The sequence below is a fragment of the Mus pahari genome, chromosome 20 (assembly GCF_900095145.1).
Source record: "Mus pahari chromosome 20, PAHARI_EIJ_v1.1, whole genome shotgun sequence".
Taxonomy (NCBI): Eukaryota; Metazoa; Chordata; class Mammalia; order Rodentia; family Muridae; genus Mus; species Mus pahari.
This window is the reverse complement of record NC_034609.1, coordinates 8,028,600-8,039,860: the sequence shown is the minus strand read 5'-3', so window position 1 is coordinate 8,039,860 and position 11,261 is coordinate 8,028,600. Positions and strand designations below refer to the sequence as shown.

The 11,261-nt window shown below is 56.7% G+C and overlaps 2 protein-coding genes and 1 long non-coding RNA gene across 6 annotated transcripts in view; 1 reads left to right on the top strand and 2 right to left on the bottom strand.

Moving 5' to 3' along the window:
- Positions 1–1,825, bottom strand: part of LOC115062697 — a 10,430-nt gene extending 8,605 nt beyond the window's left edge. For all 3 annotated transcript variants that reach the window (XR_003842634.1, XR_003842636.1, XR_003842635.1), the window contains exon 1: positions 1,537–1,825. This is a non-coding gene — a long non-coding RNA (uncharacterized LOC115062697). The remainder of the gene's footprint in view (positions 1–1,536) is intronic.
- Positions 1–6,188, top strand: part of Tecr (trans-2,3-enoyl-CoA reductase) — a 23,102-nt gene extending 16,914 nt beyond the window's left edge. Inside the window, exons 2-13 of one of the 2 annotated variants that reach the window (XM_021220035.1) lie at positions 3,369–3,419; positions 3,974–4,025; positions 4,442–4,486; positions 4,574–4,677; positions 4,754–4,869; positions 4,951–5,056; positions 5,137–5,209; positions 5,302–5,345; positions 5,439–5,496; positions 5,570–5,658; positions 5,830–5,875; positions 5,953–6,188. In XM_021220035.1, the coding sequence (XP_021075694.1) occupies positions 3,369–3,419; positions 3,974–4,025; positions 4,442–4,486; positions 4,574–4,677; positions 4,754–4,869; positions 4,951–5,056; positions 5,137–5,209; positions 5,302–5,345; positions 5,439–5,496; positions 5,570–5,658; positions 5,830–5,875; positions 5,953–6,080 (912 nt within the window). In that variant the 3' untranslated portion in view covers positions 6,081–6,188. The remainder of the gene's footprint in view (positions 1–3,368; positions 3,420–3,973; positions 4,026–4,441; positions 4,487–4,573; positions 4,678–4,753; positions 4,870–4,950; positions 5,057–5,136; positions 5,210–5,301; positions 5,346–5,438; positions 5,497–5,569; positions 5,659–5,829; positions 5,876–5,952) is intronic. The other variant, XM_021220036.1, reaches the window with a different exon arrangement.
- A 71-nt stretch (positions 6,189–6,259) lies between these two features.
- Positions 6,260–10,955, bottom strand: Ndufb7 (NADH:ubiquinone oxidoreductase subunit B7). The gene is made up of 3 exons (XM_021220677.2): positions 10,772–10,955; positions 6,779–6,947; positions 6,260–6,451 (listed from the first exon to the last, which is right to left on the bottom strand). Exons 1-3 carry the CDS (start codon positions 10,881–10,883, stop codon positions 6,319–6,321), a joined length of 414 nt encoding a protein of 137 aa, XP_021076336.1. The 5' UTR covers positions 10,884–10,955; the 3' UTR covers positions 6,260–6,318.
- Positions 10,956–11,261: the final 306 nt, after the last annotated feature.

Below are 11,261 nucleotides of genomic sequence, written 5' to 3'. Positions count from 1 at the left end.
TTTTGAGACAGGGTCTCATGTAGCTCAGGCTGGCCTCAAGCTGGTCGTTGCTAGGGTTGTCTCTGACCTGATCCCGAGTCCGTCTGCTGAGTGCAGGCATCACAAGCGTGCGCCACCCTGCCTGGTGGGGTTACTGTTCTAATTGGTGCTATGCTGAGGTGACCTGGAGCCTAAGGCAGGAGGTGCTCTTGAGGACAACCTCAAGAGTGCTACCTTTGTGTCTTAGAACAAGGAACAGGCGCTCTCTCTAGTGTGCCAATCTTGGTCTTGCCACACAATGGCGCGTCAAGGCCAGCATCCCCAACTCCTGCCCCCTGCCCTGGGGTGGGCTTCTGTTCTTAGACTGCTCTGCCGTCCTTGACCTTGGACTGGTCCGAGTTGCTGTTGGCTGCGGCCAGGCCTCGCTATAGCAACCTCTGGGTGAGAATTCTTCACAGACTAGTGGGACTGTCATCGCAGAAGCAGCGCGTGTGCCGTGCCAGGGCTCCTGCCCTTGTGCTTGTCTTGACCCCTGACTATTGTGCTTTCAACAGCAGGTCCCCCACCTCTGCCCCCGGCCAGCTTGGGGACTCAGGTTACCCCTCCTGGGCCACCCTTACATAGATATACATCTATCTCACTGTAGGGGTCCCTCCTCAGCTAAGCTGTGATTTCTCCCCAGGATGGGCAGAGCCTGCCAGCTGCCTGCCTTCAGGGGTAGCTGTGGCACCTTTCCGTAGCCATCTGTGCCCTCTGAACCCCGACTTAGGTGCCCCTCCTGGTTGTACTCTAGGCTGGCTTCAGTGTGGATGGGGTGGCAGAGGTTGATGAGCGCGGTGGGGACCAAGGCCTAAGGTGCACATTGATTCCCCTCCATCTCCTTAGCCTGTTCCCTGGAGCTGTTCGTCTTTCCTCTTTTGATGGACTTTGCCTGTCTGTTACTGATTGGGCCGGGGTATAACTCTGTGGTGTAGTATCTGCCTTGCAGTGTGAGAGCCCTACATAGAAATCCCTGAAGCCAGAGCTTTTGTAGTGCAGTTCCTGTGACTGAATAAAGTGCATAATTCCAACTGTGTGTTGCGACAGCTGTACTTCCTCAGCACTTGGGAAACTGAGACAGGAGCATTTAAGAACTCAGACCCTGTCTCACCCCTGAGTGATACCTCTCCTCCCAAAAAAGTACACAGCCTAGTGGATCTCATCACCTTTCCGAATGCAGGTCCCCCACCTCTGTGACTGGCACCTTTGTCTTACCCACAAAGAGCATGTGTCTTTCAGCATTCCCCTTCACCCCCCACCCACACCCCCCGGTTACCAGCGGGGTTCTGTCTGTCCTGGTCTGGTCCTGGGCCTGAAAGTCTGGTTTCTTTCATCTTGCCAACCTTCTTGCTACACTTAACGTATCTTTTATCTTGATTTTGAAATAATTCTAGAGGCTCAGAGAGTTGTAGGACCGGCCTCTGGCCCACTGGGCCTTTCTAGACCTGTGTGGGGGATGGGGATGGCGCCTGTGTGGGGCTTGGGATTGCGCAGGCCGTGGGAGGCCCCCCGACTCACCTCTGCTGCAGGCAGCCCCTCAGCTCGCGGCTTGGGATTGCTCTTTGCTGTGGCCCCTCTCCATGCGCTCTCCTGCTGCCCACCAGTTGGTGCCCCACGACTCCTGGCCTGGTTGCAGGGCCCCAGCTGGGGGAAGAGGCTAGGGTTTCAGCCCTCCCCGGCAGCTGGCCCAGTAGGGAGAGGGGCTGGTTGTATTTTAAGCTGTTGAGTGGTTCAGCAGGAACTCCATGGCCTTCTCTCCCAGTGCACACTGCCGCCCTCCTGTGATTCACATGGACTCTGAGCATGTGGGCAGTGCTCATGGGGCCCAGTAACTATTAATATAGCCCCAGCCCAGAGCCCTGCCACCTCACCCCTTCTGGCACATTCCTCATGTGCTCCTTCCCTCTCATTCCTCTTTAGAGGGGTCCCAGCGTATGACCGCTCAGCCTGGCACTGATAGTCCTTGTGTGGATTCAGCCATCTGCCCCAGAGTATGCTGAGGATGCACATAATCTCCTATACTGTGTCCATGATGTAGGCTCTGGCACATATGGGCAGGCAGGCCTGGGTACCACTGCCTGGCATAGCAACCTCGCTCTGAACTCAAGCCCAGGCCCTGCGGGGCAGTATCACTGTGAGGGTCACCTTCATGGGGGCTTTCCTACCTGTACATGCACACATATACACTTGCATACACTTCCTGTGTGCCAGCACCATGTCGGCCCACCCACATCCTCTCAGGGACCCCTAGCAGTCCTGGGATCATGCCATGGCCTCTGTTGTTGGGAGCATGCAGGTAGCAACAGTTGGCTTCTCTGGCCTGTAATGCCCCCTTCTTCTGGAAAAAAAGTGGCAGATCCCCACAGCGCCCTTGGGTCTCTCCCAGCCAGCATGGGCAGTGTTGAGCATCATGCCTTTTCTGACCTGCTGGGCCTGAAGGGTCAGATCCCCTGGGGTTCCTGCCTCCCTACCCTGCCCCTGTTTGTATTTTCTGGCCTCAGCCTGCAGGTTTCTCCTTTGGGGGTTGTGGACCCCAGGGGTGCAGGCAGGGTGTGTGTTGGGCTCTGGTAGGCTCATCCATGGGTGAGCACATTGTGTTGGCCTGATGTGGTAGGAACTGTGAAGAGTGAGGCAGTGGAGAGGGAGGTGGAGGGACTTGGGAACTCTGCACCAATACCTCTGGAATTTGTCACCTCCCTGGGAACACAAATGCACAAGGGAAATAATCCAGTGTCCCTTACAGCTTAGAAGTGGAAATGGATGATCTGTCTCGGAGATTCTCCAAATAGCTGGCATTTCCCCAGGCTGGGTAACCTGTCAGCCAGGGCTGCACACCGGGGCTGGGCTAGCGATGCCTGCCATGGCTGTGGGCCTTTTCCTTCTCTGGAGGATCTTTGTGCCCCTGGCACTTCTGAGGGCCTGTGCCCACCCAGCTAACTGCCTGTATGAGGGTAGCCCTCAGGGGAGCACTGTGCCTCCTCTGGTGGGGACTCGGCTGAGATGGTTTTATATTTAGCCAGGCCAGGCCTTGGCACCACTCGGGTTACACCTGGCATTGGAGCTGGCTGGGCCTGGTCAGACACAGGCTCCCTTCCAGCACCCAGGCAGAATTTGATCATGCTGCCCGGCCCAGCTCAGAGCAGCTTTGTGAGGAGAGGTCGGAGGTGGGGGCTGTCGGCTGGCAGTGGGCACCACAGCCTGGAAGGCAGAGCAGGAGGGCCAGTGGCGGTGGCATGGATATTAGCTTGAGCGTGGCAGCCAAAGAGGCCCACCAAGGCCTCGATGGTCTGCCCATGCCCATGCCCCACAAAGCAGCCAAGAAGCATAAAAAGGCTGTCCTCTTCTTTGAGGTGGAGATTCGGGATGCAAAGACGAGGGAGAAGCTGTGCTTCCTGGACAAGGTAGGACTGCACCCCTGGGGGTGAAGTGCCAGGAGGGCTGGGTCCCTGTTCCTTACAGCTCCTGGAGGGCTATGCAGGCATCGGTGGCCCTCCCTGTCCTCCAGAAGGCGTGTAAAGGGTATTGTCTTCATCTAGAGCAGCCGTTCTCAGCCTGTGGGCCGAGACCCCATTGGGTCGCCTATCAGGTATCCTGCATATCGGATATTTATATTACAATTCATAACAGCAGAATTACAGGTATGAAGTAGCAATGAAATAATGCTATGGTTGGGGTTAGCACACCGTGAGGAACTGTATTAAGGGTGGCAGCTTTAGGAAGGTTGAGAACCACTGCGCTAGAGTGAGCAGCTGTGGCCCCTCTGTGTGGCTGGAAGCTGACAGCCTGGTATGGGAAGGGACAAGGCAGCCTGGGTGGGCTCTGTGTCTGTAAAGGAGGTGGAGGTCGGACGTTACCCCATGAAGTCAGCCAGCTTGATCCTGACCTGCCTGTACCTGGACCCCCTCCGCCATCCTGGGCCTGGCTCCCTCGGGACTTACACCCTGTTTTCCTTTAGGTAGAGCCTCAGGCCACCATTTCTGAAATCAAGACCCTTTTCACCAAGACACGTGAGTCTCCCAACACACCTATTCCCGCTCCTGACACACCTGTTCCTCCCCACCCCCCACCCCCCGACACATCTACCCCCCACTCCTGCCTCCCCTCTGGATGTGACCTGGGCCCGCATGCCTCCGCATGCCTTTCCCTCATCGGCTTGTTGCCTCTCAGAACACTGGAACAGTGAGTGAGGCCCGGCTGACTGGGCAGGCTGCCCCTGTGTGGTCACCAGCAGGAATGCTCTCATGCTATCTATCCAAAGGGGTAAAACAAATCTGTCGCTGCCTATCCTGTGTGCCCTTGCACAGGTGGGAGGAGCTGGGGGGCCTAGAGTTCTGGAAGCCTTTAGAGGCAGGCCAAGTTTGGGGCGTGGGTAGGCTGAGCCTTGCCAGATTAGGTGCTGCAACCCCTGACCTTCTCCTGGCAGACCCGCAGTGGTATCCTGCCCGCCAGTCCCTCCGCCTGGACCCCAGTGAGTACAGCTGTCCACCAGCCTATCCCTTGGGCTCTTGGGGTCAGGAAAGCAGGGCAGTAAGCAAACACTGACTTCTCTCTGTAGAGGGGAAGTCCCTGAAAGATGAAGACGTCTTGCAGAAGCTTCCCGTGGGCACCACAGCCACTCTCTACTTCCGGGACCTCGGGGCCCAGATCAGCTGGGTGACGGTGAGCTCCGACTCCTTCCCCGGTCTCTGCCTTCAGCCACCCTGGGGCGACTCACCTTGTCTCTGGGTACTCCCAGGTCTTCCTGACGGAGTATGCCGGGCCCCTTTTCATCTACCTGCTCTTCTACTTCCGGGTACCCTTCATTTATGGCCGCAAATACGACTTTACATCCAGTCGGCATACGGTGGTGCAGTGAGTGGGCCCGGAGGAAGGTGGGGGTGGGAGGGAGGGTGGAGGCTGGATCGGCCCTGGCTCAGTCTGCTACCCCACTAGCCTCGCCTGCATGTGCCACTCGTTCCACTACATCAAGCGCCTGCTGGAGACTCTCTTCGTGCACCGATTCTCTCACGGAACCATGCCTTTGCGAAACATCTTCAAAGTGAGCACCCTCTTCTTGTGTTGCCCGCCCCCCAGCAGCGGTGCCTGCCCCTCCCCCCGCTAACTCATTTGCTCTTCCAGAACTGCACCTACTACTGGGGCTTTGCTGCATGGATGGCTTATTACATCAACCACCCTCTCTACACACCCCCTAGTAAGTGGGTCCAGACAGCGCCCTTACTGTAACTATGTGACCCCACCACGAGGCTTCCTCTTACAGGGCTCCCCTTCCTGCTTTTTCTACAGCCTATGGAGTTCAGCAGGTTAAGCTGGCACTGGCCGTTTTTGTGGTAAAGAGTCTGGGGCAGCAACCAAGTGTGGTGAGGTGTGGCAGCTGGGTGGGGTGAGGGCGGGCTGTGGACTGACCCTTTTCTCCTTTATAGATCTGCCAGCTTGGGAACTTCTCCATCCACATGGCTCTTCGGGACCTCCGGCCTGCTGGTGAGTGGCTTGCTTGGGCTGGGGCTGAGTGAGCTGGGTGAGGGGTCTGACTTACTCTTATCCTCCATGCTAGGGTCGAAGACCAGGAAGATCCCATACCCCACCAAGAACCCCTTCACCTGGCTGTTTTTGTTGGTGTCCTGTCCCAACTACACTTATGAGGTGAGGGACTGGACTGCCTCTGTCCTCCCAGGTCTGAGGTCCTGCACATGGTGAAGTGCAGGAGTGGGCTGTGGGGAGTAAGAAAGCTTGACCTCGGTGAGGCTGCTGCCGTCCTCCGGGGCTGTCTGTGACGCTGGGTTTGCCTCTGCCCTCACTCTGTGCTGTCCGCAGGTGGGCTCCTGGATTGGCTTTGCCATCTTGACTCAGTGTGTCCCAGGTGAGTCCCTGGTCCCTGTGCGGTGCGCTGCCCTTCCAGCCAGGCAGTCTCACTCTGACACCTCATTCTGCCCACAGTGGCCCTCTTCTCCCTGGTGGGCTTCACACAGATGACTATCTGGGCCAAGGGCAAGCACCGCAGCTACCTGAAGGAATTTCGCGACTACCCGCCCCTGCGCATGCCTATCATCCCCTTCCTGCTCTGAGCAGCTCCTCCTGGCTCCGCCCAGTAATACTCTCCACCCCTCACTGCCCCTGTCCTGAAGTGGCTGGCCATAGCTCTCCAGCAGCAACAATAAAACCTGCTTACCCAACTGACTGTGTGTTCTTTAGGGGTACGGGGACCACACCATTCCTTCCCACCCTTGAAGCAGCACAGATGAAATTTAGGCAGGTGACCCAAAGCTTTTATTTCACTGAGGTCCACAGGCTGGCGGGTCATCCCTACAGGGCCACCTCAGGGCCCACCTCTCCTTCTCCCTGGCCTTGGGCCACCCGTGCTTCCTTCAGTGCCCTCCGCTTCTTCCTTTGGAGCAGTCGCCTCTCACGTTCAAACTCCTTCATGCGCTTCACGTAACTGTGGGCAGAACACACAGAGGGTCTCAGTGCCATAGGCTCTGGCTCAAGTCCATTCCAGCCACCAGGAAGCCCTTGCTAGGGGTGAGGCCTCCCCCAGGAATTCTGACTTGACCCCTGTCCTAGGTGGCTCCAGCCTCTTCCCATGCCCCTGTGGGTGGCTGTGGTGTGGATAGCTGTGGTGTGGGTGGCTGCGATGTGGATAGCTGCAGTGTAGCTGTGGTACGATGTGGGTGGCTGCGGTGTGGGTGGCTGTGGAGTGGATGGCTGCAGTGCCGGTGGCCGTGGTGTGGATGGCTGCGGTGCGGGTGGGGGCGGGGCGGCTCACTCCAGGTGCTCGCAGTAGTCCCAGTCATGCTGCTCGTGCTTNCAGGCCAGGAAGTTGGGGAAGCTGTCTCGCTTGCACTTCAGCAGCCGGATGAGGTAGTGGGCACAGTAGTCACGTTGCTGCAGTGTCAGCTGGGCATCCATCATCTCTTGCTGTGTGGCCACCATCACTGTGGGGAGTGGTGAGGCTCAGCCCTGCAGCCAGCCCCCACCTCCACTGAACCCCAGTGTGCACATGGCACAAACAGAAGCCAGACAGAGTATGGCTTAGCAGAACCCATTTGGATTATGGCTGCATCCTGACAGGAAGGGTGACTCCTTGACTCCTATGTCCTAAAAAGCAATAAAGAACTCTGATGTCCCTTCATCTAGAGATGCTGTCTTCAGAGAGCTCAGCTCGCCTTCCCCAGCCCCTAAGCCATATGGAACCTGAATTTCAGCTTTTCAGTGGGTGCTGGGGCCTCTCAGCCTTTGCTCCCCCACTGCAGGAGGATGCCAGTCCCAGCACAGGTGCCAGGGTCAACTAAGCCAACAGAGCTGTGGTAACAGGAAGCATCTTGGAGCATCATTGGGGTGCTGGTGTGATCAGCGTAGCACGTGCTTACACAAACCAAGGTCTGTCACTAGCTTACAGGACTTTGTAGCCGTCACCGCATGGAGTCTGATGTTGACAAAAGGCCACCACGTAGCATGTGTGTGTGTTAAGTAAGCCTTGGGTAGATAGCCATCACTGGCAAACCTGACCCTTCAGGAGTGTTTAGGACTAGGAACTCGACAGCCTGTCCCCACTATGGCCCTCAACCACATCCCTGCTCTGCTGGGTCTGTAGGCCTCCCTCTTCTCCACCTGGGCCTCAGACCTATTTCATTGCACTAAAACATATTTGGAGGTGGTGGTGGTGCACACCTTTGATCTCAGCACTTGGGAGGTAGAGGCAGGCAGATCTCCAAGTTCAAGGCCAGCCTGGTCTACAGGACAGCAAGGACTACACAGAAATCCTGTCTTGAAAACCAAACCAAACAAGTTGGCCAGGGAGCTGGCTCAGCATGTCCTGCTCCCAGAGAGCTGGGGTGGGGAGCTCCCACCACTGCCGTAACTCCAGCTCCAGGGGTCCACTGCCCTCTCTGCCCTTAGCTGGCACCTGAACCCTTATGTCCAAATGTTTATACAGACACATTAAAAACAAAAAGAATCTTAAAAAAAATATACAGACACCAGTTGGAGTTAACCCAGTGGTAGCTTGTGTGAGGCCTTGGGAAAACCTTAGCCCTGCACAGCCACCGAATGCTCCAATCTGGCCTTCCTCTCAGGGTGGGGGTAGGGGAGGGGGGTTCAATCATCTGCTGGCTTTCCTCTCAGGGCTGTTGTCTCCCATTATGCTTCCAGCTACTGTCCTTTCTCACATGGACTCAGGTCCTCGTCCCCTTTTTTTGGGCGTCTCACCTGGTGCCCAGCCTCACCAGGGCTGCATGCCACCCAGATAGCCTTGCTCTGCCTTCTGTGCTGCACTCTCTCTGGAGCTCCTGAGCCCAGCAGCAGCCACCTGCTTCTCTACAGCCTTGATGGCACTTCTGACTGCCGAGGCCCTAGGAGGCTGATGAGGCCAACCTGGTCCCTCCGCTCTGCATCTCTACTCCAGGCCCAGGGCTTTCTTCACAGGCAGGCTCTTGCCAGAGCTACTCACCCTGGAGCTCGGGTTAGCAACTCAAACTCCGGCCTCTCATTTCCAGTTCACAAGAGGCCAGCAGCAAGCCTTCAGCACACTGCTGCCTGCTAAGTTGCAGGAATGTAGTAGGGAACCAGGCAGATAGATGGTCTCCATCTTCAGAGGGACACAAAATAGGCCGAACACACTGTCATTGAATGGCTGGCAGCCTTACCGACTGCAGAGGGCAAACCAAACCCAAACAAAACCAGGGTTAGGAAGTGCTGGAAAGTGGGCCATGAGGCAAGGGGTGAGTCGGACAGATGCCTGGGACAAGAGCATTTCAGGATGAAGGGGGCCAAAGCCTTGAAGCAGCAGGCACCTTTCCCGCTTCCTGGGTTTTGACCTAAGCCCAAGGAAAGGTAGAGCTGTCCTTGACAGTGACTGGGAAGGTGAGGACGGTAGGCTTAAGGGGAGGACAGAGCTGAGACTCAAAGAGTATAAGACAGACATTGAAGACAGAGGGATACAACCAGCACTCTCAGCACTCAGGAGCCCGAGGTGAGAGTTTTGAGGCTAGCCTGTGCTACACAGCAAGATCCTGTCTCAAAAGAAAGAACAGAACCCAGGCTGGGCTTGGTGGCTCCTGTGATCTCAGCACAGCCTGTGCTACAGAGCGGAAACCCTGTCTCAAAAATTCAGGTGTCAGTGGAGGGGGTTGGTGGCTCCTGGGGGAGGAAAGGGGATGTGATTTCAGTCTGCAGACTTCTGGCCGTCAGTGCACACAAGTGCTCACATACATACCACTAATAAAGCCCTAAAACCCAGAAAACAAAAGTCAGCAATGTCATTCATAAGTTCAAGGTTAAGGCTCCCCTTGGAGATAAACTGGGCAGCACTGGTGTACACCACACAGTTGTGAGCTGCCTCCAGGGCAGAACAGAGGAGGCGTCAGCTTCAAGGCATTCAAGGGAGCTGAGGAAGAATCGGTGAGAGCGGTGAGAGCGCACAGAGCAGGGAAGTGGAGGTGAGCAAGGTAGAAGTGAGGAATGGCAGGTGGAGCTGAGGCTGGCTCAGAGCCTTGAGAGGAGCCCTTCCGTGAAGGACTCAGCGGGAATGCGCGGCCAGAACGGAGTTTTATACTTAGGTTTTGAGACAGGATTGCTATGCATCCCAGGAACTCATGACATTCCTGCCGGGACGTTTCAAAACCACTGACAGGAGCCTGATGAGAGAGGTTCTGAAGCAGGATCCTTTCATTGTAGAGGGTGGATGGAGGATATAAGGCGGGGGGGGGGGTTCACCTGGAATGGGGACTCTGCCAGGCTAGGGACAAGTCATTTGGAAGGGGTTTGGGGATGCATGGGTGTGAGAGTGGAAGCTGCTCCTGCTTTCTCACAAGAGTTTGCCCAAGACGAAGGAGGCGGTAAAGAAGCACAGAAGTAACATGTTATCTGTAGCATCCCTGAGCAAGCTGGGCCTGTGATCTCTGCTCCTGAGGCCAAAGGGGAAGGACTGCCACGCAGAGACTAGTGCGACTCAAAAAGAAGAAGGGGGTCCAGTGAGGAAGCAACTCGGAGACCAGGTCAGCAGCACTAGCTGAGCTTTACCAGGGTTCTGGTTTAGCCAAGCAAGAGAGGCGGCCAGGGAGTGCAAAGCAGGGTGTCAGGTGGATAAATGGACTGCAGATCCAGTACTGACCGAGCCATGGTCTAGCCTACAACACAACCTTTTGGTAAAGCAAGTAATTTGTCTTTCCCCTGCTTACAAGCGGGGCTCTGTCCCTCCTTGGAACCAGCTTCATCACTCTCATCATACACGCCTCTTTTAGCCTGTGCTTCCACACTCTTAAATTTGTTTCCCAGATCTTCCTGGACACGCTGCTTTGTCCAGGGGGCTCCCTGAAGACAGCGCCAGTGGCTCTCTGCTACCCTGGGGCATCCCATGTCCAGAGCTGTCACTCTGTGATTTTCCTACACAGGAAGAACGAGAACCGTGCGAGTACACACAGGTTTTGGGTTCCTCCCCCCGCACCATCACACTAGACAGGACAAGGAGCACGATCGCTCCATCCCCTGACCTTGTATTATTACTGTACGTAACCAAATACTAGTGACAGTGTATGGAGATGCAAAGAACACGTCCTAGGCTCCGCGTTGTGCCCAGGACGAAGTGCACCGGGGCAGTCTCGTCTTCCCGTTCTCTGCTGTCTCGTCCCAGTCTTTTGCTCCAGCCATCCCCGCACAGCCTCCACACTCAAGGATGCCGGGCGCCCTCCCGACCCGACCCTCTGCAAGCAGGTAGCTGAGTTCCGCGGGATCTGCCGTCGCGCCTGCGCACTGAGCTCACCTCGCTCCTTGCGCTCCGGAAAGCCGAGGTCCGGCGGGAAGCTGGGTATCTTGTCGGGGTCAGGCTCCACCGAGGCATCCCACAGATAGCGCCGGGTCAGGTGCGCCCCCATGGCTACTCTGCCTTACCCTTCTTTAGCAGCCGGGGTCACCTCGCTCCCACCTGGAAGCACTGCCCCTTNAGTGTCTTCCGGGTCATCTAGGCTGCGGCGGGGGTCATAGAGATGAACGGTGGAACGCTTCCTGGCCCGCTGACACCCCCTGGCGGTGTGGAGGACACAGAGCGGGTGCGGCGAACGCCAGTTGGCTAGAAGGCCAGGCTGGCCAGGGAGTTGCGGGGAGGAGTGGGGGGTGTGGAGGAGGGGGAGGGGGAGGTGGCGGCGTCCCCTATGCTCTGCCCAGTGCTACGGTTATAAATGTGTGCCACCGAGCCTGCTGTACATATGGGTACTATGGACACCATGGTTCACATACTCGCAAGGCAGGCATTT